Source organism: Chiloscyllium plagiosum, chromosome 22, assembly GCF_004010195.1.
Source record: "Chiloscyllium plagiosum isolate BGI_BamShark_2017 chromosome 22, ASM401019v2, whole genome shotgun sequence".
In the NCBI taxonomy this organism is placed as follows: domain Eukaryota; kingdom Metazoa; phylum Chordata; class Chondrichthyes; order Orectolobiformes; family Hemiscylliidae; genus Chiloscyllium; species Chiloscyllium plagiosum.
Window position 1 is genome coordinate 58,351,818 of NC_057731.1, and position 27,837 is coordinate 58,379,654.

Genomic DNA, 27,837 nt, shown 5'->3' on the forward strand with positions numbered 1-27,837 from the left:
TTACAAGGGGATATAAATTTAAGGTGAAGGGTGGAAGGTATAGGGGAGATGTCAGGGGTGGGTTCTTTACCCAGAGAGTGGTGGGGGCATGGAATGCGCTGCCTGTGGGTGTGGTAGAGTCGGAATCATTGGCGACCTTTAAGCGGCATTTGGATAGGTACATGGATGGGTACTTAATCTAGGTTAGAAGTTCGGCACAACATCGTGGGCCGAAGGGCCTGTTCTGTGCTGTATTGTTCTATGTTCTATGTTCTATAGTAGCAGCAGTGTTTACTATCAAAACGATGCCCTGCAGAAATTCACCAATGTCCTTAGATCATACCTTCCAAACCCACGACCATTCCCATCTCAAAGGACCTGCAAGTTCCCCTCCAAGCTGTGCTCTCAAAGCAGAAAGGAAATAAATAGCAACTGAAACGATCATTGTTCCACATGTCTTATGAAAAGACGAGCATGGTTGGAGCTTGGGAGAATTCCCATAGTGACACCTGTGGACTGAAGGAACTGAGTGGTCTAAAAGGGAAACCCTTCAGGTTGAGAACAACCTGGGAGCCAATTGCTGAAGGAACAAGTGGGAGACTTGCATTTCATACAGGCCAACACTATTAATGGAGAGGTACGGCCATCTGGATTTTTATGATTTGTCATTGTTTTGCTGGTAGGAGATATAGGTGTGAGTAGCCTGCATACAGCACTCCCACCCGTGCTGGCTCCACTGATGTGAATGGGCATTTCAAAGTGCATCCCTGCCTCAGACTCATGGTGGGAAGTGGCTATAGTAGCAGAGTGCGTTTGAGTGGGAGATATTGGTGAGAAGATGGTGGCACTTATTCTGTGGTGGCCCTTCTTCATTGCTGACCATTCCTCAAAATAGCTGAGACTGCATTGATCCAGGTGGCAAACTGGGAGGCAGGCTGGCAGAGTCTGATGGTGTGTCCTGCTTTGCCGATCCTGGTGGAGGAGGATGTCCCTCCTCTGCATCACCCTGTCCACCAGAATCTTGTGGTGTTTGTCTTCAAAAGGATCAGCAACATCTAAACTTCCACATTCAGGGCGAATGTCACAAACTGAGCAGGGGAGCTCTGAACTGACAGTATTTGTCCAAGTGTACATCCACTTTTTAAAGGTGTTAGGGGTGCCAGGGCTGCCAGTCTATTATGGGATGTCCTAAATGTAGCATGTACTTGTAAATGTGATGACTGGTATGATCATGCTAACATTGGGCATGAGGGGCGCTGTGCAGGTAATGAGGTGAGTTTGAGAAAACCTGCTAGGCCACATAGGGAGAAACCCTTCATGAATCTTGACAGAATTGACACTTAGCCAAAAATCACAAGTTTCAAACCCTGGATGCAACCCTCTGGGAGAGTACTCTAAAGACTGGGTAGTATATGGTGGTATAATCTAAGGAACAGAAAATTAACCCCAAACTTTAAGGCATCCTAATTCATGTGGAGTGAGCAACTAAGCATTGTGTCAGTCCCAACTGATCTCGCCATGAATCTTTTTGAGTTTGATGAAATTCAGCTCTTACTTAGTCAACACACAGCATGAGAAACATTGTTAATCTGTTGAAATGGCAAATTTATGTTTGCATTAGACACCAACATTGAACAGTTTTTCTTCATATCTGTTCTAAAACTGCAATTGAACAGTCTGTATCCTTTTTTATGTCAACAACTGACTCCATTTTATTATGGTTTCTGATATAACTGTAGAATTAAATAAGCTCTGGTTGCTTACTTGGGACTAACCAGAAGAATGAGTTTACAACACAGAAATCTAAGCTAATTGAAAGGATGAAGAGTGAGTTTACACCATGGAAATCTTGGATAATTGAAAGGATACTCAGTCCCATTTGGGCCATTTAATATTCCAGGAAGCAATTTGACTAATTTTGATCTTTTTACTTTCCAAACTTGTAACCCTTGACTTCTTTGGTAGCTTATAATTCCTTTATCAGCTACTTTTAAAGAGGCATTACCTATTTATATTAACTAGCTTCACATCTCTTGAAGTAATGGCCTACAGGTACAGAACATTTAGATGTTAATATTTGCATTACAATTTCAAGACCTTCAATACAATTTTTAAAAAATTCATTCATGGGCTGTCACTTGCTGGTCCAGCACTTAACGGCCATCCCTAGATACCAAAGAGAATGTGGCAGTGAGCTGCTTTCTTGAAATGTTGGTTTACGCTGACCCACAATATCCTGAGGGAGGGAATTCCAGAATTTTGACCTAGTGACGCTGAAGGAATGATGGTATGGTTCCAAGTCAGGATGGTGAGGGACTTCAGGGGGATCTTGCAAATAATGGTATTCCCTTGTATTTGCTCCCCTTATCCTTTTTAGATGGTAGTGGTCATGGATGTGCAAGATGCTTTCTAAGGTGCCTCGGTGAATGAAAGAGACAGCATAATTGTTGCCATTTGTGGTTTACTATATACTAGTCTACAGGACATGTACCACAGAGAATCAGATATCTGAACTTACTTACAACACAGTGTTAATAAGCTACAATCTCACAGATTTACACACACAGTCTGACGTCTATACCTACTGATATAACTGTACATGACACATATAATGGACTGACTGTACTGTCTCCACTACACAGAGTATGATTTGAAGGCAAGGTGGGTACCTTATGTTCAGAATATCACATGCCATTATGTTATGTATCTGTTGTAATGCTACAGGCTTGTCTGGTCTTGAATCTGTTATTAGACGATATCTCACCTCTTCCCTGCAAAGAATGGAAGCCATTTTCTGATAAAATATTTCTATATATTCAGTTCAAAATCACACAACACCAGGTTCTAGTCCAACAGGTTTATTTGGAAGTAGAAGCCTTCAGAGCGCCGCTCCTTCATCAGGTAGCTAGTGGGACAGGATCATAGGACACGAATTTATAGCAAAAGATCATAGTATCATACAACTGATATGATATATTGGCACACCTAAATTCCCTTCATCATATTGAATAGTGGAACAGGCTTGAAGGGCCAAATTGCCTACTCCTGCTCCTTTTATCATATGTTTCAATCTTCAGACTTCAAATAATCACCTGTGTGATGAGTGGTTATGTATCTGTTGAAGAAGGGCTTATGCCCGAAACGTCGATTCTCCTGTTCCCTGGATGCTGCCTGACCTGCTGCGCTTTTCCAGCAACACATTTCCAGCTTTAACTGTCTACTGCAAATATATTAACTGAACTTTGAGATGAAATGTAGCAGGAGCAATCGTGAGGGAAAATTTCTCCAGGTCACTATCAGTCAGCAATGTTGTAAACAGGGCACAATGACTTCTAAATGCTGTCTCCATTGGGATCATGGCTATTTTATTTTAGAATGCTTTTGTAATTTTCCAAAATACTTATCAGAAGAAATCTCCCTGCTGTATATATTATATTGCTAATGAGGAAAATAATTTTCGGAGGAAATCTCTTCATCCTCTTCGTAAACATCAGTACATCAGCAATGAATATGACTTGTGTCTGAATGGTGTGTTGCTATACTTTTGTACCTACTGAAAGATCCAGCAGGCAGAAAGAGAAAACTGAAACAGTGAAAGCTAAAAAATGGTCATTTGTGAAGCATTTATAAACCAAAATAAAATCTGCATTTTATTCATGAGAGAAGGGTCAGGCTTTCACTGCCAACCAGTATTTGCCAGGTAAACTACAACGTAAGACATACACTGCTTCAAAATTTAGGACTGGGCTATTTTAACAAAGCAGCAACATATTAGAATTGGCTACGTTAAAAAAGTGCTGGGGAAACTCAGCGGGTCTAGCAACATCTGTGGAGAGAGAAACAGAGATAGTGCTTCGAGTCCAAGATGAGTCGCGTTCAGAACTCCAAAGAATTCTCACTGGCTTTAGGCTGGGCTCTTCGTCAACTGATATTTTCCTAGCTATCATCAGTTTTGAGGAAGCGTCAGTGAACCCAAAACATTGACTCTGAATTCCCTTCACAGATGCTGCCTGACCCGCTGAGCTTTTCCAGGAATTTTTATTTTTGTTTCTCGTTGTCAATTGTTCAGGTGAAAATTGCAGAAGGTCAGCTCCCAGAAATTCTAAGGCAGTTACATGACTGTGGAGATATTAAATGGTTACGAATCAAAACCATTCCCAGAGGATCTGACTCCAACTTGAGATACTTGCTCTTCCATTATGATTATGTTCTATATTACTATCTATGGGCCATTGAGAATAATTTTCAACTTCACTGGTCTTAAAATGTGGTGGAGTCTGCAGCCAACTGCACTGCCATATTATCCCCAAATGACAAAGTGGAGACATACATCCTCTTGTCAGTTAGAGAGTCATAGAGTCATAAAGTATGGAGATTGACCCTTTGGTCTAATTCATTCATGCCAACCGGGTTTCCCAAACTAAAACAGTCCCATTTGCTTGTGTTTGGCCCATATCCCTCCAAAACTTTCCATTTCATATATCTATCCAAATGTCTTTTAAATGTTGTAACTGTATCTGCATCTACCACTTCCTCTGGCAGTTTATTCCACATTTGAACCACCCACTGTATGAAAAAGTTGCCCCTCAGGTCCCTTTTAAATCTTTTCCTCTCACCTTAAACCTATGGCCTCTGGTTTTAAACTCCCTCATCTTCAGGAAAAGACCTTGGCTATTCACCTGATCTATGTTCCTCATGATTTTATAAACCTCTATAAGGTCACCCTTCAGCCTCCAACACTCAAATGGAAAAAGTCCCAGCCTACTCAACCTCTTCCTTCTAACTCAAACCCTCTAGTCCTGACAACATCCTGATAAATCTTATTTGAATCCTCTCCAATTTACTAATATCCTTCCTATAGCAGATTGACCAGAACTGGACACAATATCTAGAGCTACAGACACAGAAATACTTCAAATCACTCCCTGTTTGCATCTTAAAGAAACATTTTAATGTTTGTTCTTGTGACACCATTTTTCACACATCTAAACGTAACTTTTATAACATTGGACACTGGTCAAGTCACTATTTCATCATTGCATAGTTAAACAGCACAGTACTGACCTATAAATCTGCTGCGCTGTGTAACTGGGATTGTATTTTCACACAGGTCAAATGTTTGGCTGAATGTCCAGGTGCATTTTGGTACACAGGTGATGACATTTTCTTTGGAGGAAAGGTGATTTTCCTGGGAAATTCCAGACCTGTGCCAACTTCCACTGGCCTTTTGCAAGTTGAAAATACCTTCTATGCAAAAGCATTGAGGTCAGATTCCTCAGTTTACATGAGGCCAAAACATGGGTTTCCTTCTGCATATCATTTTGCCCAGTGGTATGGAGTGTGAAGGTTGTGAATAAAATGGAAACCTGCTGAACAGCAGGGAATTCTCAAATGTTTTGACACTTTCAAATGTCGCCATTTATGTGCTGCATTGTAACATAGGAGTGTTTTTAATAGATTAATTCATCAGCTAAGGGCTCTGAGCAAAGGGAAGTTAACGCTCACAAACACCAACATTGTGTAACGCATTATGTTGGTTTTTCAATGGAGAAAGAACCTGAACATATTCAAAGGAATATAACTAATTGATACAAAAAGAGAAATTCTGAGGAAGGGTCACTCAACCTAAACTGCATCATATCATGTTATTTGCTGTACCCATAACCTGTTAATATCTGATTAAACAACAGAGTATCAAATTAAATGTGCAGGTGAATACCATCATGTGTTATCTCAATATTGACATCTAAAAATTGGATTTATACACTATCTTTCAAGGTGTTAGAACTTTCCAAAATACTTCATTGACAATGGAGCATGTTTGGGGTGGCACAGTGGCTCAATGGTTAGCACTGCTACCTCACAGCACCAAGGTCCCAGGTTCGATTCCAGCCTCAGGATACTGACTGTGTGGAGTTTGCACATTCTCCCTGTGTCTGTGCGGGTTTCCTCCTGGTGCTCTGGTTTCCTCCCACAGTCCAAAGATGTGCAGGTCAGGTGAATTGGCCATACCAAATTGCCCATAGTATTAGGTGCATTTGTCAGGGGTAAATATAGGGTGGGTTACTCTTTGGAGGATGGGTGTAGACTTGTTGGGCCGAAGGGCCTGTTTCCATACTGTAGGAATCTAATCTAAAAAATGTAGCCACTGTTGTAAAGTGGAGATCACGCAGCCAGATTCCAACAACAGCTATGTAGGAAATGTTGAGATAATGTGTTTATATGACATTTACTGAGGGATATATTTTGGCCAAGTCTCAAAGACACACACTCCCCACATTGAATAGTGCCATTGTTTTTTTTTAACTTCCGGATGGGGAGGTCATTTTTTAAATGTCTCATCAGGGAAAAAAAGAAGCCACCTTCATATTTGCAGCATTGCATTAGTTCTGTACAAGATTATGTGGGTCTTTATGTTGCTTATGAATGCACAACTTTGTTTCAATTGTGAAAATGATGGCACTCAGTTAAGGATTGATCGTGTTTATGATCAGTCTTCCCCAAATAGATATTCAAAAATATCGTGTTTATTTCTTTTCTCAGGCCATGTTGATCAGAAAAAATTGGATGAATTAGATAAGGAAGAGAAACTGGGTAAATTCAAGGCCTCTGCAAAATGTGCAACAGGTATGTTAGTATCACCTGTGTAAGTAATGAAACTTTATAGAGCTGGATTTTCATGTTGAACCTGAGAAATGCAAGGTGTGCCCATTCTCAACTTTGGAAATGTTTTGTCTATTTGCGTACATTCATCTCCTGGAGATGTGAGCTTTCCAGTATAGCTCTTATGCTCCCTCACCATCACTGCTCCCACACCTCCATTTCCCATCCCTCTTTTGTCCCAAGCTATTTCATACCTCCAGTCATGCCTTTTTTTTTTATTTGGTTCATTATTATCATGTGTACCTGGGTACAGTGAAAAGTTTTGTTTTGTGTGCAGTACAGGCAGATCGTACCATACAAAGTGCATTAGGGTAATAGAACAGACTGAGGACTACAATGTTATGGCTGCAGAGAAGGTACACAAAGAGCAAGATCAGCATTTAAATGTAAAATTTGAGAGGTCCATTCAGAAGTCTGATAACAGTAGGGAAGAGGCTGTTCTTGAATCTGTTGGTACCTTTGTTTAAGCTTTTATAACCTTCTGCCTGATGGAAGAGGCTGGAAGATTTTTATAAATGGGGTGGGAGCATCTCTAATGATGTAGGCTGCTTTCCTAAGGCAGCAGGAAGTATAGATGGAGTCAATGGATGGAAGGCTGGCTGCCTGATGGACTTGGCTGTGTTCACCCAACTCTCTGTAACCCTCACTCAGCTGTTTTATGTCGCTATTTATACCCTATTGCAATCACTAATTCTCCACTATGAATAGTCTTTGGAAACCATGTAATCACATTACGAGTCCTTTGAAATGGATATTAAAAAGTACATCCCTAACAATCTAAAGTTGCCAAGAAAAGAGAGTTTTGCAATTCCTAAACCCATTCCTGACACACAATCTGGTCCAAAGCTGTTTGTTCTTTCTTGGATACCTGATGATAAATGAATCATGTCTCCATTCGAATGCTATTAACCCTCACAATATGCAACTATATACTTGATTCAGCTCTGCTCTACCAATTCCGTTCTCTCTCATGTCGGCCAATATTCAGTCAAGTTTTCATTGTCATTAGGCCACCCAAAGCAAAAATATAACTTTCATTCCACTGCATTGTACCATGGGCACAGTATGATTTAATCTACAATGGGAAACAATTCTGCATGACCTAGTGGGGCATTGGGTAAGTACATTGCCATTTTTAAAAAAAAGTTTTTTTTTAAGATTAGATTACATTACAGTGTGGATACAGGCCCTTCGGCCCAACAAGTCCACACCGACCCGCCGAAGCGCAACCCACCCATACCCCTACATTTACCCCTTACCTAACACTACGGGCAATTTAGTATGGCCAATTCACCTGACCTGCACATCTTTGGACTGTGGGAGGAAACCGGAGCACCCGGAGGAAACCCACGCAGACACGGGGAGAACGTGCAAACTCCACACAGCCAGTCGCCTGAGGCGGGAATTGAACCCGGGTCTCCGGCGCTGTGAGGCAGCAGTGCTAACCACTGTGCCACCGTGCCGCCCATGGGATATGGATGTTATTGGCTAGACAAAAATTTATTGACCATCCCTAATTGCTCAGGATATGCAGTAAGCCATTTCAGGCTGAGATGAGAAGTAGGAGCTCCCCCTCTGTAACTGGATCCTTGACTTAATGATTCTCAGACTGCATTCACAAAGAATAGGTGACAATAGTGCTTCCACAGTAATCCCCAACATTGGTGCCCCGCAAGGCTGTGTACTCAGCCCTCTACTACACACTCATCACCATCTGGACAAATTCTGCCCTAACTCTGTTTACAAGTTGGCTAATGACACCATTGTTGTAGGCCAGACCTCAAACAATGACAAGACAAAATACAGGAAAGAGATTGAGTGTTTAGCGGCATAGCATAAAGACAACAAACTCTCCATCAATGTCGGCAAAATGAAGGAGCTGGTCATTGACTTCAGGAAGCGGAGTGGAGGGCACACCCCTGTCTGTATCAATGAGGCTGCGGGGGAGATTGTCAAGAGTGTCAAGTTCCTGGGAATGATGATCACCAACAATCTGTCCTAGTCCACCCATGTTGACATAAAGGTCAAGAAAGCACAACAATGTCTCTATCTCCACTGGAGATTAAGGAAGTTCGGCATGTCGGTAACAATGCTTACCAATATTTATAGATGCACCATACAGAGCATCCTATTTGGGTACACCACAGCGTGGTATGGAAACTGCTCTTCCCAAGACTGCAAGAAACTACAGAGAGTTGTGCACACAACCCAGTTCATCACACAAACCAGCCTTCCACTTATACTTTCTGCTGCCTCTGGAAATCAACCAGAATTATGGGGTCTTTAACTTCCCCAACATTAACTGGAAATGCTGTAACTCTAGTACGTCGGATGGGTCAGTTTTTGTCCAATGTGTACAGGAGGGTTTCCTGACACAGTATGTCGAAGGGCCGATAAGAGGGGTGGCCACACTGGATCTGGTGCTGGGTAATGAACCAGGCCAGGTGCTTGATTTAGTTGTAGGTGAGCACTTTGGAGAGAGTGACCATAATTCAGTTACATTTAGTTTAGCCAAGTACATGCCACAGGTCAAGAGTTATTGATGGAGCAAGGGAAATTATAATATGATTAGGCAAGAATTAAGATGCATAGGATGGGGTAGCAAAATGTGGGGTATGCAGTCAATAGAAATGTGGAGCTGGTTTAAGGAACAGATATTGCGTGTCCTTGATAGGTATGTCCCTGTCAGGCAGGGAGGAAGTGATAAGGTAAGGGAACCGTGGTTTACTACAGAAATTGTATCCCTTGTTAAGAAGAAGAAGGAGACTTATGTGTTGATGGGCAAGATGGTACAGATGAGGCGATGGAGAGTTACAGATCAGCTAGGAAGGATTTAAAGAGAGAGTTAAGAAGAGCAAAGAGAGGACACGAGCAGTCTTTAGCAAATAGAATAAAGGAGAACCCTAAACCTTTCTATAGGTATTTGAGGAATAAAAGGATGATTAGGGTAGGAATAGGGTCAGTCAAAGACAGAAGTGGAAAGTTGAGTGTGGATCCTGTGGAGATTGGAGAGGTGATAAACGAATATTTCTCATCGGTTTTCACTCAGAAAAAGGAGAATATTGTATAGGAGAAGAATGAGGTACGAGATAGTAGACTAGAAAGGATTGAGGTTAGTTATGAACAGGTGTTATCAATTCCAAAAGGAGTAAAAGTAGACAAGTCCCTCGGTCGGATGGGATTTTATCTGAGGATTCTCTGGGAAGCTAGGGAGGAGATAGCAGAGCTTTTGGCTTTGATATTTGAGTCATCATTGTCTACAGGTTTAGTACCAGAGGACTGAAGGATTGCAAATGTTGTGCCCTTGTTCAAGAAGGGCAGTAGAGATGACCCAGGTAATTATAGACCAGTGAGCCTTACATCTGTTGTAGGAAAGGTTTTGGAAAGGATTATAAGTTAGCAAGATAGCAAGCAACAATTTGATTTCAGATAGTCAACATGGTTTTGTTAAGGGCAGGTCGTGTCTCACAAACCTCATTGAGTTTTTTGAGAAGGTGACCAAGCATGTAGATAAGGGTAGGGCAGTTGATGTGGTATACATGGACTTCAGTAAAGCCTTTGATAAGGTTCCACATGGTAGGTTGTTGGAGAAAATGCAGAGGCATGGAATAGAGGGTGATTTAGCAGTTTGGATTAGAAACTGGCTTTCTGTAAGAAGGCAGCGAGTGGTACTTGATGGAAAATATTCAGCCTGGAGTCCGGTTACTAGTGGTGTGCCACAAGGATCTGTTTTGGGACCACTGCTGTTTGTCATTTTTATAAATGACTTAGTCGCAGGCATAGGTGTATGGATTAGTAAATTTGCAGACAACATGAAAGTCGGTGGAGTAGTGGACAGTTTGGAAGAATGTTACAGGTTGCAGGGGGACTTGGATAAACTGCAGAATTGGGCTGTGAGGTGGCAAATGGAGTTCAATGCAGCTAAATATGAGGTGAAGAATAACAGGAAGGCAGAGTACTGGGTCAATGGAAAGATTCTTGGTAGTGTGGATGTGCAGAGGGATCTTGGAGTCCATGTACATAGATCCCTGAAAGTTGCCACCCAGGTGGATAGTGCTGTTAAGAAGGCATACAGTGTGTTAGGCTTCATTGCTAGAGGGATTGAGTACCGGAACCGCAATATTATGCTTCAATATTCCAAGTGCGGCCACACTTGGAATATTGTGTACAGCTCTGGTCGTCATATTTTGGGAAGGATGTGGAAGCATTGGAAAGGTGCAGAGGAGATTTACCAGGATGTTGCCTGGTCTGGAGGGAAGGTCTTATGAGGAAAGACTGAGAGACTTTGGGTCTGTTCTCATTGGAAAGAAGAAGGCTAAGAGGGGATTTGATAGAGACATACAAGATGAAGAGAGGATTAGATAGGGTAGACAGTGAAAGTCGTTTTCCTAGGATGATGACGTCAGCTGGTACGAGGGGGTATAACTACAAATTGACGGGTGATAGATTTAAGACAGATGTCAGAGGCAGGTTCTTCACTCAGAGAGTGGTAAGGGCGTGGAATGCCCCACCTGCCAGTGTAGTCAACTCAGCCACATTAGGGAGATTTAAACAATCCTTGGATAAGCACATAGAACATAAAACATAGAACATAGAACAATACAGCACAGAACAGGCCCTTCGGCCCACGATGTTGTGCCAAACATTTGTCCTAGCTTAAGCACCCATCCATGTACCTATCCAATTGCCACTTAAAGTTCGCCAATGATTCTGACTCTGCCACTCCCACAGGCAGCGCATTCCATGCCCCCACCACTCTTTGGGTAAAGAACCTCCTGACATCTCCCCTATACCTTCCACCCTTCACCTTAAATTTATGTCCCCTTGTAACACTCTGTTGTACCCGGGGAAAAAGTTTCTGATTGTCTACTCTATCTATTCCCTTGATCATCTTATGCACCTCTATCAAGTCACCCCTCATCCTTCTCTGTTCCAATGAGAAAAGGCCTAGCACGCTCAACCTATCCTCGTACGACCTATTCTCCATTCCAGGCAACATCCTGGTATATCTTCTCTGCACCCTCTCCAAAGCTTCCACATCTTTCCTAAAGTGAGGCGACCAGAACTGCACACAGTACTCCAAATGTGGCCTAACCAAAGTCCTGTACAGCTGTAACATCACTTCACGACTCTTGAATTCAATCCCTCTGCTAATGAACGCTAATACACCATAGGCCTTCTTACAAGCTCTATCCACCTGAGTGGCAAATTTCAAAGATCTATGAACATAGACCCCAAGATCCCTCTGCTCCTCCACCTCACTAAGAACCCTACCGTTAACCCTGTATTCCGCATTCTTATTTGTCCTTCCAAAATGGACAACCTCACACTTGACAGGGTTGACCTCCATCTGCCACTCCTCAGCCCAGCTCTGCATCATATCTAAGTCCCTTTGCAGCCGACAACAGCCCTCCTCATTATCCACAACTCCACCAATCTTCGTATCGTCTGCAAATTTACTGACCCACCCTTCGACTCCCTCTTCCAAGTCATTAATAAAAATTACAAACAGCAGAGGACCCACAACTGATCCCTGTGGAACTCCACTTGTAACTGGGCTCCAGGCTAAATATTTACCATCTACCACTACTCTCTGACTTCGACTAGTTAGCCAGTTTTCTATCCAACTGGCCAAATTTCCCTCTATCCCATGCCTCCTGACTTTCCGCATAAGCCTACCATGGGGAACCTTATCAAATGCCTTACTAAAATCCATGTATACTACATCCACTGCTCTACCCTCATCCACATGCTTGGTCACCTCCTCAAAGAATGATGATGATGATGCGATAGTGTAAGGGGACGAGCTGAGAATAGTTCATAGGTCAGCGCAACATTGAGGGCCAAAGAGCCTGTTCTGCGCTGTATTGTTCTATGTTATATCTTCTATCATCAAACACCCTCCCATTCTGGTTATACTCTATTCCACCCTCTCCCATCAGGTAGAAGATATAAGTGTTTGAATGCTCATTCAAGAACAGCTTCCTACCCGCTGTTATCAGATGGATCTCTCAAATGTTAATTCTGATCTCTGTCTCTCTTTGCACCCTCTCTGTGGCTGTAACCCTATGTTCTGCACTCTGTTCTGGCACCCTAATGCATTTTGTACTGTGCAGTCTGCCTGTATTTCAGTACACGTGCCAACAATAAATCCAATCAATCAAAAATATCTTCACTCAGAGGGTGCTGAATCTGCGGAACATGCTACCACAGAAACTGTGGAGGTGAAGTCACTGAATATGTTTATGAATGATATTTTAGAGGCTAAAGGTGTCTGGAGGTGTGGGAGAGAAGGAGAACTGTGTTGAGTGAGGGGATTATTCACAACCTTGTTGAATGGCCCAATTACTGAATGTCCTATTCCCGCTGCTACGTTTGACTAAGTTTTCCAGCAATCTCGATGCAGTTCCCAGTAGATAAAGAGAAATAGCTTACACTGCTTGGAACTGAGCAGTAATTGCCACCCCGTTGCTCAGATGTATCATGGTTTATTACACTGGAGGAATAGTATCTCTCAGGTTGGAGTTCGACAGAATTATTTTAAGAGTGTAAAAGCAAATTCAACATGTAATTCAAGCTATCTGGGCTGACATGATTCTGACCCGGAGTGTACCGTGTTGAAAAAAGGAGCTGTTTCTACCACTGGTGTCATTCTCGTAAGGTTATACATAAGGTTAATAAAAATGTCACATTGTTTTGTCATTTGATCAACTCTGCTAGAGTATTGATCAACATATTGTACGTCAAAAACTGAAATTTAAACATGGCCAAGAGACAAGGATCAGTGGAAAGTTAGTGAGTTATTTTCTTGAAGGGTATTGAGAAGCTGGTTTTCAGCTGGAGTTTTCCTCCATGGTAACTTCTTAGTCTAAGCTCTGCTGTGACAAGGAACAACTGAAGAAGTCCAGTTCCATCTACACTTTGAGCTCAGGAAGTTCAGCGAGCAAGGCACTACCCTCATATTAACAGCCTTGTGACACTGTGTAGTCCTCTGTTCATAACAGTATGAGAGTAAATCTTCAGCCTTCCTAAAATGTTTGTAAAATAAAGCAATATTGTGTTTTAAAAGGTGAACTTGAAGATTCTTAAATTACCAAACATTTTAGAAAGGCTGAAGATTTGCTCCCATACTGTTATGACCAGAGGACTACACAGTATTACATTGTGTAAAATGTCTTAACTGGCAAAACCTTCTAGCTGCCATTATATAACAAACAACTTACATGAAGCAATTTCATTTTTTAATGAACATAATTATTAATGAAAGGAAGGAACAACTGTAACCTCTTTGTGATTTTTAACAGATCCTAGTGGGATGGCTGCAGGCCTTCGCCCGTACATCGAGCAATGTATTTTCTGGATAGTGGCTCTGACAATGCAACTAGTCCTCTACACTGTGTTTGAATAGTTGCATTGCAAATGACATCAGCACCTCCATATGGTCCAAAATGCTGGTTTCACAACAAAAACAAATCACACAATGCATTGCATTTAAACAAACCCAGGGTTTAATTGCTGTTGATTTTCTTAGATTGCACCAAATGGTTCATTCTTAGACTTGCACTTTATTTTCTTATGAATCAATGAGTTATGCCTTGAAATTCAGATCTTCAAATATTTAGTGGATGAATATTTAAACTTCTTCAAATTCATTTCCCTGCTATTTTAAAGAAGCAAGTTAGTACCTTTGTTAAAACAGTTGACAAAGAGACATAATAACAACACAGTGAGCAATTAGATGCTAATATTCAAACATTGTAATTTGATGGCATCAGAGGTCTAAGGCATCATAAAATAATGAACTCAGAGAAATCTGTTTTTGGTAAATATTATACAGAACAAATTTTTAGTTTTAAAACCATGGAAGTAAAAATGGCACCGATTCAACACAATGAAGATTCAAGATGAGCCGCAAACAATTTATAAAAAGTGTATGTGTGATTTGACTCATATAGTGTAGCAAATGATACAAAAGCAGAAATGTACCTTCACATTAAGATTATATTGTTGACTTGAAATCCCACTGTGGTGTGCTTTTTTTTATATTTGTACTGTAACATTGACTTCAATTTAATATTTTCAATGTAGACTTTATTCTGTAGTGTATCTGTGTGAATGCTGACAAAAAACTTTCATTTGGATCTTCATCGAGTGCCTTTCATAACCTCAGGATTTCGCAAAGTGCTTTACAGCCAAGGAAGTCTTTTTGAAGTGTAGTCACTGTTGTCATGTAGATATAAACAACCAACTGCAAAGAAATTTGACAAAGTTTACCATTGAATCATGGAAATTACAGCATCCAACTTATTTCTTTGCTGGTACTAGCTCTTAAGTTGGATCCACCTACTCTATTTTGCTATCCTTTTCTTTCTTTTATAATCTTCATTTTGACTTATTTCTCCTATTCTTTGAAGTTCAAGAAGTTATTTTGCTCCACTGTTTCCCTTCAATCTTTCAGTGATGATTCTGGACCCATATTCTCTTGTAACTGAATCCACAATATTTTTGCTGTTTATTCTCTCAAAATCTTTCAGAATCTTGAAAATCTCCAATAGATTGTGTATAATCTTCTTTTCAGTGAAACAACATTGCCAAATTCTTCTGCCATTCTTCATAAGATTCATTTCCTATTGTAGATATATTGCACTTTCTCCTTTAATAGGTTGCTTAGAGACACACAGAAATTTCATCTGTGACATACGAATGCGTCACTCAGAAAAACGTTTTATTTTGTGTATACAGTGCCTCCACATTTTCAACCGAAAAGCTGCCTCTGTCTATTTTGCTTTATCTTTATTCTGAAATATTTTTTGACTAGATTCTTTCTATTCTTTCATTGTATTGAGATTTTGTTAGTTAACATATATGTATGTTAATTGTTCTCCACATCCACACACCATTGAATGCACTATTGACATTTCTCAGCAGTGAACTACATCTGTGTCCAAACAACCGAGTGTCCTGTTCTTCAGTGCCAAGACCACAAAGTTGTTAACACCAACACATATCAATCCTTTTTCACTACATATGTCTAAGTCACTAAAAGTTGAAAGCAAGAGACTGGATAACAATCAGAAAATATCTTCATTTATCAATATTGCCCTTAAACAAATCATGCATCCTAATCATCTTAACCCATCTATAGTGAAATCTTATTAAACACCTTCTGATAATCCTTATCAACTACTTCCATTGCATTCTCTTTATGAATACACTGCATGATTTCCTCATCCAAATTAAATTAATCAAATACAATGGGCCAAGTTTTTGTTGTGGGTTTCAATCACATCAGAATGAAGCACCAGACAATAATAATAATAGTTCAGCAGGTATGACTGCCTCTAGCAGTACTGTCCAGTACAGAGTGAAGAGCACCTTCTGAGGCTGGTAGGGTTTGAGAAAACCCTCCAACGGTAAAAGGTCAACTCCCCCTCCATCAGAAGCAAGCCTTGCCAATGTAGATTGGTGAGTGAGAAGATGCCTCAGGATAGAGGCACCCTTTGAAGAAATCCTTCCATGAATTGGCCTTCCGTCACAGCTGTGTGCCAGTGGTTATTATAGAGGTGAGGGAGCTTAACTCTAATGATCAGCTGCTGGGTCCATTGTTGCCTCTATTCATTAGCAGGGTTATGCCTTAGTATTGTGGCTGCAAGCTGACTATTGGCAGGTGGGTGGCATTCCCCCAAAGCAGCTGACTCCAAAATGGCCCTAAGATGGGATTGTGCTGGCACACTGGCAAGCTGTCAGGTAGTGGGGGATTACCAGTCTGTCCATCACTGTTCTCACCTCTGCAGCCAATTGAAAGATTTACATGATTAGATCATACTCCCAGCAAAGGTTTTACACATTTCTACTTATGATATAAATTCTGGTAGTCTGCACTGAGATAAGATCCTGGCTTCTAGTTTTCTGACCTTTTTCATTTTATCCTTTCTTGAGCAGGTATGCAGTATGTGCATTACTCTAATCCTTTGAACTATCACGGTTTCCAAAGATATTTTGAAATTTAAGATTAGTGCCTCTACTAGCTCTTTCCTTGTGTCTTTGCAATATTCTGGGACAGTTCTATTTTTGGCCCCAGTGAATATTTCTCAGTGCTTTGTCCATATTCTCTTTGATTACTTATGCATTCCATTTTCACCTAGTTTTGTGAAATGTGGAGCAAACTATTTTCAAACGTAAGATGATCACTTTATCCCTATCCCATCTTTAGTTATTCCGCTAATATGCATGTCAATGTTCTTTCCTTTCATGTTGACTGCCCTAATTCTTAAACTTTTTAATCTCTCTGTCTTTAACAATTGACATACTTCAATTTTATCTACTAACTATTTTACCTGATTACTGGGAAATGTTATGCCAGGGAATCTTGCCCATGGATGTATTTTATATTGGCAATAATGATTCACTGTTATATAAACTATTTTGAGTTCTTGAGCACTATAGTTTAGATACAGTGCATCATATTTGCTTGTCTCTAACTTGCTTATACCATGTATATGATGAAATTAATTTTTTTAAATCCCCAAGGTATCTCATGAGAAATAAAGTAATCTTGGAATAATCACAAATATAACATTATTTCAATAACCCGTGATAAATACAAGTTATTCTGACAGATCTCTGCATATATTTACCAAAGTACTTTTGAGCTCATTGTAGATTTTAGTAGTTGTTTGTCTGAATGTTTTGCTTTTAATTATATTCCTTGCGTAAACATAAAATTACATTTGAAAATTGATGCTGTTGTTCAAAGTTAATCACTTAGGTTAACAGGTTTAATTTAGTTATTGATTTTTTTATGTACATTAGAAAATTGTACTTTTTAAGGAAATTATATTAGCCAGTTTTAATTGGTTAAATTCTGTTTGTAAGTGACTTTCCAGAAAAGCAGTAGGAAATAATCTGCATTGTAATTACCTTTAGATTGCATTATTTCAGATGTCACAAGACACAAACCATTTGGGAATTTGTTAAACAAGTACAATGTGTGGTGAAATTGGAAAACAGAAATAAAATCCAGTATTGAACAAATATGAGTTTAATTTTCATCTTGCATATTTAAGAAGATGGGAAAGACTCTAAGACATAGGAGCAGAAATTAGGCCATTCAGCCCATCGAGTCTGCTCTGCCAGTCGATCATTGTTGACAAGTTTCTCGTGCCCATTCTCCCAATTTCTCCCCATAACTCATGATACTCAAGAACCTATCTGTCTCAACTGCACTCTTTTTGTTTCTTGAGTCGATTCATTCAATGAGATAATAACTGCTCTGTACTTGCTTTTGCCCACCACACCTGGAGCAGTCTGGGCACCCCACCTTGGAAAGAGTGCAGCCTCTGTATAATAGAATGAAATGTGCACTTCAAGGACTAAATGACCATATATATTCAAGTAATGGTCCATCTGGTGTATAAATTGACTTTCAGCCAAAAATGTTAAAAATCTTTGTAATTTTCAATCATATACTGCAGAAGGGATTTATCAGGATGTTGCCAGGTATGGGAGGTTTGAGTGATAAAGAAAGGCTGGATGGGCTGGGACCTTTTTCACTGGAGCACAGGAGGTCAAGGTGACCTGCTAGAAGTTTATAAAATAATGAGGGGTATAGGTTGAGTTGATGGCAATTGTCTTTTCCCTAAAATGGGAATTTCAAGATGATGGGCACATTTTTAAGGTGAGAGGAGAGAGAGTTTTTAAAAAAATTACAGAGGGTGACTCCCATGTGGAATGAGCTTCCTGAGGAAGTGCTGGATGTGGGTACAATTGCAAAGACATTTGGATGGATACATGAAAAGGAAAGGTTTGGAGGGATATGGGCCAGAAATAGGTAGGTGGGACTAGTTTAGTTTGGGATTATATTTGACATGGACTGAAGGGTCTGACTCTGTGCTGTATAAATATAAGTTAACCTTGCTCTGGTGTAAGCCCACTCACCACTGAAGATGGCTGTTCAGCTCCTCAAATCTGTACATGTCCCAGCTCCTTCAGTGCTACTTTTAGGGGCAAGGTTGACAGGAACATAGCCTGATCTGGCAATTCCACAATGAGATGATAGGAGAGGGTGGATTTCGCTCCCTTGAAATATTTTTCATGTGAAAATTGACATCCTTTGTGTTTAAAAATTTACTTTTAGAGATCAACATTGACACAAATGCTTAGAGGTATGGATCAATTACACAACCTAAAATTGCAGTATGATGGATTTGAAAGATTAAAAGATGATTTTATTGAATCTTTCAAGTTCTTAGAAGAATGGTTCAGATTGATAGAAAGGAAATCAGTTGGACTGGAGGTGGCTTGCTGTAACAATTAGAGCCTGAACTAACAGGAGTGAAATGGAATTATTTTTACACATAGAAAGAAGTTTCTGACTGGCATTTAATGCTTGATCTATTGTTCAAAGTTGAAACTGAGTTTGGTAATGACTGATCTCTACTTGCTTTTTAACAATTGTCTAACCAGGATTGTCGACAGCTGAAATGACTTCTTATTCTAGTCTGTTAGATATAAGCACCAATATTTCATTAACCTTTTTGATTATCTTCTGCACTTGTTTAGGACATGTTGATTGTTGATATTGTGGGCAAATTATTGGAGAGGATTTTGAGAGACAGAATTTATGATTTCTTGGAAAACCATAGCTTGATTAGAGATAGTCAGCATGGCTTTGTGAGGGTCAGCTTATTGAATTCTTTGAAGATGTAACAAAACACATTGATGAAGGTAGAGCAGTCGATGTATATGGATTTTAGCAAGATCTTTGATAAGGTTCTCCATGGTAGGCTCATTCAGAAAGTAAAAAAGCATGGCATACAGGAAAATCTGTCTGTCTGAATACAGAATTGGCTGTCCCATAGAAGATAGAAGGTGGTAGTCGATGGAAAGTATCCAGCCTGGAGCTTGGTGACTCATCGTGTTCCGTAGGGATTGGTTCTGGGACATCTGCTCTTTGTGATTTTTACAAATGACTTGGATGAGGAAGTGCAAGGGTGGGTTAGTAAGTTTGCCAATGACATGAAGGTTGGTGGATAATGTGGAGAACTGTTGTAGGTTGCAATGGGACATTGACAGAATGTAGAACTGGGCTGATAAGTGACAGATGGAGTTTAACCTGGAAAAGTGTGAAGTGATTCATTTTGAAAGGTTGAATTTGAATATAGAATACAGAGTTAAAGGCAGGATTCTTGGCAGTGTGGATGAACATAGAGATCCCTCAAAGTTACCACCCAAGTTGATGGAGTTGTTAAGAAGGAGTATAGTGTGTTGGCTTTCCTTAGCAGGGAGATTGAATTTAAGAGCCACGAGGTTATGCTGCAGCTCTATAGAGCCCTGGTTAGACCACGCTTGGAATATTGTGTTCAGTCTGGTCACCTTATTATAGGAAGGATGTGGAAACTTTAAAGAGGGTGCAGAGTAGATTTACCAGAATGCTGCCTGGACTGGAAGGCATGTCTTGAAGTAAGGTTGAGAGAGCTAGGGCTTTTCTCATTGGAGCGAAGAAGGATGAGAAATAACATGATAGAGATGTACAAGATGATGAGAGGCACAGAAAGAGTGAATCGCCAGAGATTGTTTCCCAGGTCAGAAATGGCTATCATGATGGGGCATAACTTTAAGGTGGTTGAAGGAAGGTTTAGTGGAGATGTCATAGAATCATAGACGTGTACAGCATGGAAACAGACCCTTCGGTCCAACTCATCCATGCCAACCAGATATCCTAACCTAATCTCATCCCATTTGCCAGCACTTGGCCCATATTCCTCTCAGCCCTTTCTATTCATACACCCATCCAGAAGGATTTTAAATGCTGTAATTGTACCAGCCTCCACCACTTTCTCTGGCAGCTCATTCCATACACGCACCACCCTCTGCGTGAAAAAATTGCCCCTTAGATCAATTTTATATCTTCCCCCTCTCACCCTAAACCTATGCCCTCTAGTTCTGGACTCCCCCAGCCCAGGGAAAAGACTTTGTCTATTTATCCTATTTATTTCCTCTCCTGGGAAAACAGTCCCAGCCTATTCATCCTTTTCCTATAGCTCAAATCCTCCAACCCTGGCAACATCCTTGTAAATCTTGCCAGGGTTAGAAGGTTTGATCCGTAGGGAGAGGTTGAATAGTCTGTAGCTGTTTTCCCTGGAGCACTGGAGGCTGAGGGGTCACCTTATAGAGGTTTATAAAATCATGAGGAGCATGGGTAGGGTAAATAGATAAGGTCTTTTCCCCACGGTAGGGGAGTCCAGAACAAGAGGGTGTACGTTTAGGGTGATAGGAGAAAGGTTTAAAATAAACTTAAAGGGCAGCTTTTTCATTTAAAGGTTGGCGTGTGTATGGAATGAGAAATGCCGGAGAAAGTGGTCAAGATGGGTGCAATTACGAGATTTATAATCTGGATGGGTGTATGAATAGGAAGGGATATGGGCCAAGTGCTGGCAAAAGGGACAAGATTAGGTTAGGATATCTGGTCTGCATGGACGAGTTGGACCAAAGGTCAGTTTCCGTGCTGTACATCTCTATGACTCTCTAACTCTATGACCACTTGTTACAATCCATCAATCATAATATCGGTCCAATATCCCATCTCTCCAGCTCCTTTCGCACTGACATCTTCTAAACATAGAATCATACAGTTATGGAGATATGCAGCACAGAAACAGACCCTTTGTCTCACACATCCATGCCGACCAGATACCCCAACTCAATCTAGTCCCACCTGCCAGCACCTGGCCCATATCCCTCCAAACCCTTCCTATTCATATACCCATCTAGATGCCTTTTAAATGTTGTAATTGTACCAGCCTCCACCACTTCCTCTGGCAGCCCATTCTAAAAACGCACCACCCTCTGTGTGAAAACTTTGCCCTTTAGGTCTCTTTTATATATTTCCCCTCTCACCCTAAACCTATGCCCTCTAGTTCTGGGTTCCCCCACCCCAGGGAAAAGACCTTGTCTATTTAGATTAGAAAAACACAGCAGGTCAGGCAGCTTCCGAGGAACAGAAAAATCGATGTTTCAGGCAAAAGTCCTCATCAGGAATAGAGGCAGGGAGCCTCCAGGGTGGAGAGATAAGTGTGTGGGGTGGGGGCGCTGGGGAGAAGGAGCAAGGAGTACAATGGGTGAATGGGGGTGGGGATGGAGGTGATAGGTCAGAGGGGAGACTGGAGTGGATAGCTGGGAAGGGAGATTGGCCGGTAGGACAGGTCATGAGGGCGGTGCTGAGCTGGAAGGTTGGAACTGGGGTAAGGTGGGGGAAGGGGAAATGAGGAAATTGGTGAGATCCACATTGATGCCCTGGGGTTGAAGTGTTCCGAGGCGGAAGATGAGGCGTTCTTCCTCCAGGCGTCAGGTGGTGAAGGAACAACAGCATGTCCTTGGCAGAGTGGGAGGGGGAGTTGAAATGTTGGGCCACAGGACATTGGGGTTGATTGGTGTGGGTGTCCCGGAGATGTTCCCTAAAACGCTCTGCAAGAAGGCGTCCAGTCTCCTCAATGTAGAGGAGGCTGCATCGGGAGCATCTGCAGTCCTCACGTTTGCCTTGTCTATTTATCCTATCCATATCCGTTATGATTTTATAAACTTCTATAAGGTCACCCCTCAGCCTCCGACGCTCCAGAGTAAACAGCCCCACCCTATTCAACTTCTCCCTATAGCTCAAATCCTCCAACCCTTTCAACATCATTGTAAATCTTTTCTGAACTCTTTCAAGTTTCACAACATCCTTCCGATAGGAAGGAGACCAGAATTGCACGCAATATTCCTACAGTGGCCTAACCAATGTCCTGCACAGCCGCAACATCATCTCCCAACTCCTGTACTCAATACTCTGACCAATAAAGGAAAGCATACCAAACGCCTTCTTCACTATCCTATCTACCTGCGACTCCACTTTCAAGGAGCTATGAACCTGCACTCCAAGGTTTCTTTGTTCAACAACACTCCCCAGGACCTTACCATTAAGTGTATAAGTCCTACTAAGATTTGCTTTCCAAAAATGCAGCACCTCACATTTATCTGAATTAAACTCCATCTGCCACTCCTTAGCCCATTGGCCCATGTCATCAAAATCCCGTTGTAATCCGAGGTAACCTTCTTCGCTATCCATTACACCTCCAATTTTGGTGTCATCCACAAACTTACTAACTCTATCCCTTACGCTCACATCCAAATCATTTATATAAATGATGAAAAGTAGAGGACCCAGCACCAATCCTTGTGGCACTCCACTGGTCACAGGCATCCAGTCAGAAAAATAAACCTCCATCACCACCCTCTGTCTTCTACCTTTGAGCCAGTTCTGTATCCAAATGGTGAGTTCTCCCTGTATTTCATCAGATCCAACCTTGCTAACCAGTCTCCCATTGGGAACCTTGTCGGACACCTTACTGAAGTCCATATAGATCACATCTACCGCTCTGCCCTCATCAATCCTCTTTGTTACTTTTTCAAAAAACTCAATCAGGTTTGTGAGACATGATTTCCCACGCACAAAGCCATGTTGACTATCCCGAATCAGTCCTTGCCTTTCCAAATATATGTCCCTCAGGATTCCCTCCAACAACTTGCCCACTACCGAGGTCGGGCTCACTGGTCTATAGTTCCCTGGCTTGTCCTTACCACCCTTCTTAAACAGTGGCACCATGTTTGCCAACCTCCAATCTTCTGGCACCTCACCTGTGACTATCGATGATACAAATAGCTCAGCAAGAGGCCCAGCAATCACTTCTCTAGCTTCTCACAGAGTTCTCGGGTACACCAGATCAGGTCCTTGGGATCTATCCACCTTTACCCGTTTCAAGACTTCCAGCACTTCCTCCTCTGTAATCTGGACATTTTGCAAGATGTCACCACCTCTTTCCCTACAAATTAAGCTGGCTAAATGCAGGAAGGATGTTCCTGATGACTGGGAAGTCCAGCATCAGGGTCACAGTCTAAGAGTATGGCAATTAGAACTGAGATGACCTTCCTTCATCCAGAGAGTGGGGAGCCTGTGCAATTCTCTGCCACAGAAAGCAGTTGAGGGCAAAACATTGAATGTTTTCAAGGAGTTAGATGTAGTGCTTAGGGCTAAAGTAAAGAGTAAAGGAGACCAAACAGGATCAGAGCACTGAATTGAATGATCCTATTGAATGGCAGAGCAGGCTGGAAGGGCGGAGCTTGCGGAGCGTTTCAGAGAACACCTCTGGGACACCCGGACCAACCAACCCAACCACCCTGTAGCTCAACATTTCAATTCCCCCTCCCACTCCACCAAGGATATGCAGGTCTTTGGACTCCTCCATCGTCAGACCACAACAAAACGACGGTTGGAGGAAGAACGCCTCATCTTCCGCCTAGGAACCCTCCAACCACAAGGGATGAACTCGGATTTCACCAGTTTCCTCATTTCCCCTCCCCCCACCCTGTCTCAGTCAAATCCATCGAATTCAGCACCGCCTCCCTAACCTGCAATCTTCTTCCCGACCTCTCCGCCCCCACCCCAGTCTGACCTTTCACCCTCACCTTGACCTCTTTCCACCTATCACATTTCCAACGCCCCTTCCCCAAGTCCCTCCTCCCTACCTTTTATCTTAGCCTGCTGGACAAACTTTCCTCATTCCTGAAGAAGGGCTTATGCCCGAAACGTCGATTCTCCTGTTCCCTCGATGCTGCCTGACCTGCTGCGCTTTTCCAGCAACACATTTCCAGCTCTGGAAGGACTGAGTGGCTTGCTCCTATTTTCTGTGGTTCTGCTTGTTTGAAAGCTATGAACAGATCTCTATGATATATTGTAAAGTAACCATACTTCACACATGAGATTTGACATTGACCTCTGACAGACTCTTGATTATGGATAACCTCACAACCAATTTTGATTCTACTCTCATTTTCCAGGCAGATTGGAAGGATCATCTGACTTATTTCACCTCAGTAACAGAGGGCATTGTAAGCAAGTATAAGGTCCAACTCTCAGTGAGCTAAAGGAATCCTTGCAATCTGTCTTGTGTGGCATAGTAATTATACCAAATAAATTAGTTAGGTGTCATTGGGAAGTTCATCCTCAGCTTTTCCCTATGAATTAATTTGCTGCTTATTCATCAACAATGTAAATACAACGAGGAATCAATTGCTTTCAAACCATAAACTTCTGTTGGAAAATTGTGTAATTTGGAATTATTGTGTACCATATCTGCTCTGCTCCCTTATTTTCATTAATATTTCATAAATATAATCAGACAGTTGCTTTATCTTCTCAAAATGTCATCCTCATGCACAAATAAGAGGCACTGTTAGTTACCATTCAAACTAAAGTGTGAATTCTTATATTGTTTCCTTTTGCATTGTCACAGCTATATGAGTAAACCAACCAACTTTCTTTGAGAAGTCTAATGGGCTCTGCCTGGCTGTTAGCCTGCTGGACACACTTTCCTCATTCCTGAAGAAGGGCTTATGCCCGAAACGTCGATTCTCCTGCTCCTTGGATGCTGCCTGACCTGCTGCGCTTTTCCAGCAACACATTTCCAGCTCTGGAAGGACTGAATGGCTTGCTCCTATTTTCTGTGGTTCTGTGCTTGTTTGAAAGCTATGAACAGATCTCTATGATATATTGTAAAGTAACCATACTTCACACATGAGATTTGACATTGACCTCTGACAGACTCTTGATTATGGATAACCTCACAACCAATTTTGATTCTACTCTCATTTTCCAGGCAGATTGGAAGGATCATCTGACTTATTTCACCTCAGTAACAGAGGGCATTGTAAGCAAGTATAAGGCCCAACTCTCAGTGAGCTAAAGGAATCCTTGCAATCTGTCTTGTGTGGCATAGTAATTATACCAAATAAATTAGTTAGGTGTCATTGGGAAGTTCATCCTCAGCTTTTCCCTATGAATTAATTTGCTGCTTATTCATCAACAATGTAAATACAACGAGGAATCAATTGCTTTCAAACCATAAACTTCTGTTGGAAAATTGTGTAATTTGGAATTATTGTGTACCATATCTGCTCTGCTCCCTTATTTTCATTAATATTTCATAAATATAATCAGACAGTTGCTTTATCTTCTCAAAATGTCATCCTCATGCACAAATAAGAGGCACTGTTAGTTACCATTCAAACTAAAGTGTGAATTCTTATATTGTTTCCTTTTGCATTGTCACAGCTATATGAGTAAACCAACCAACTTTCTTTGAGAAGTCTAATGGGCTCTGCCTGGCTGTTAGCCTGCTGGACACACTTTCCTCATTCCTGAAGAAGGGCTTATGCCCGAAACGTCGATTCTCCTGCTCCTTGGATGCTGCCTGACCTGCTGCGCTTTTCCAGCAACACATTTTCAGCTCTAAGATACGTTTGGCGTTGTATTGGAATTAACCAAAATCTTCATTTTTGAGTGCCACAATCCAGGAGTTCAAATATCTGAAAATGTAAATTATTTTGGATCAAAGTAAGTAATTTGTAAAGCAAATTTTTATCGTTTTATTGAAGTCATTTCCTGTTAGCCTTTTTCCATTAGGTTTTGTACATTTTGCTTTAAATCCAATCTATATAAATTGACATAGAAGTGTAGACTTGATTAAAACTGGACTCGACATTGGAATCAGAATCTGTCTTAATGGGATACAATAACAAATTCCTGGAATGGGTAAAGACACAGATACAACTCCATGTGTGAAGCACCAACCTTTCAATCTTTGTACTTCATTTAATCCTTTGCTGGCATGTCAGCGAGAAATCAGAAAATCGAAAAAAACCTTAATTTGAAAATGGGAGAGGTTAATTTAAAATAATTCTGTTTGGAATTGTCTATGTTGTTAAAAATGCAAATACTCGAGAAGGAGTTTGATTTAGTAGTGGATCTAGGCCACAACAGTTTGATCACTAGGGCACCCATTCAGTTCTCTTCATTTTTTAAAATATTTAAGCTGCCATTAAAACAATTTAAACAGAAGAAACATGAGTCAGAGCAGCTGTGTATATATATATTTTGTTGAATTAACACCACGTTCAGGGCAGACAATAAGGGTTTTAGCAACACAGCAGCATGTTTCTGTGTTTATTGCTTCAGTACATGAATGTTTATGAGAAAATTGGAAATGTTTGCTGAACACTCCTTAAAAAGACTGTATACCCTTCAACGTCAAGAGTTTAGGATGAATCTTTACAGAGGAGAAATATTCATTTCTTTGCACAATGCAGTCCCTTACTGATATAACTTGAACCGACAAGCATCTACATTATATTTCTGTTATAGACACATAGATTTGTTCACCATAGAAGCAGACCCTTTGGCCCAACTCCTCCATACCAACCAGATATCTTTAACTGATCTAGTCCCATTTGCCAGCATTTGGCCCATATCTTTCTAAATCCTTCCTGTTCATGTGCCCATCCAGATGCCTTTTAAATGTGGTAATTGTACTAGCCTCATCCAAAACCTCTGGCAGCTCATTCCATACACGCACCACCCTCTGTGTGAAAACATTGCCCCTCTAAAGTCTTTCACCTCTCAGAAAACTCCAAATTGCAGAATGAAGAAGAGTCATTGGAGGTGTCAGAATCTGGGGCTGAAGCTGCTCCTCCACCTTACAGCAGTATTGCAGAGGAAAGTGCAGGTATGTTCAATTGTGTACTAAGTGTAAAGAAAGTATCACCTCACTTTGTCAAGTATTCTGCAGTGGTTTTACAGGATGGGCATATGTTATAGCTCACCAACTTTTCACTGAGATCTTGAATGATGAGATGGGGGTGAATAAACATTTTATTTACATGTTGGAAAATATTTTACCAGAGGAAAGTCAGGAGCCTTTCAATTCAACCTTCTTTCTTTCCTTCATAGCCAAACGATCACTTGTAAAGGCCAGCTTTCTTCAGGAACTCATTTTTAAAAATGCTTGTTTTCAACAAATTGCTGCCCACCCAACATGCTTTATTTCAGGAGAGCTGCTTACAATGTTAGTTCAGGTACTGGCCCCTAGTCTTTCAAAATTCACATTACTGTCATCTCCCAAAAAACTCTATATTAATATATGTTCATCTCCATATTAATATATGTTCATTTTTTGGAGTTTCCTGTTTGTATTTCACTGGTCAGATTCCCTCCTTGTTACAGCACTGAAACTGCCTCGTTCACAGTAACATGACATTCCCTGTGAATTGACCATAGTGCACTAGTTCTCCTGTATTCCTTGACCATTCTGTAACATTTGACAC

General features: G+C 41.1%; 1 protein-coding gene across 2 annotated transcripts in view; it reads left to right on the top strand.

Annotated features, from left to right (window-relative positions):
* Window positions 1-25,093, top strand: part of cusr (Copper-only SOD repeat protein) — a 147,443-nt gene extending 122,350 nt beyond the window's left edge. Inside the window, exons 9-10 of one of the 2 annotated variants that reach the window (XM_043713117.1) lie at window positions 6,523-6,606; window positions 24,972-25,093. In XM_043713117.1, the coding sequence (XP_043569052.1) occupies window positions 6,523-6,606; window positions 24,972-24,979 (92 nt within the window). In that variant the 3' untranslated portion in view covers window positions 24,980-25,093. Of the gene's footprint in view, window positions 1-6,522; window positions 6,607-13,946; window positions 17,677-24,971 lie in introns of those variants that run through there. The other variant, XM_043713116.1, reaches the window with a different exon arrangement.
* Window positions 25,094-27,837: the final 2,744 nt, after the last annotated feature.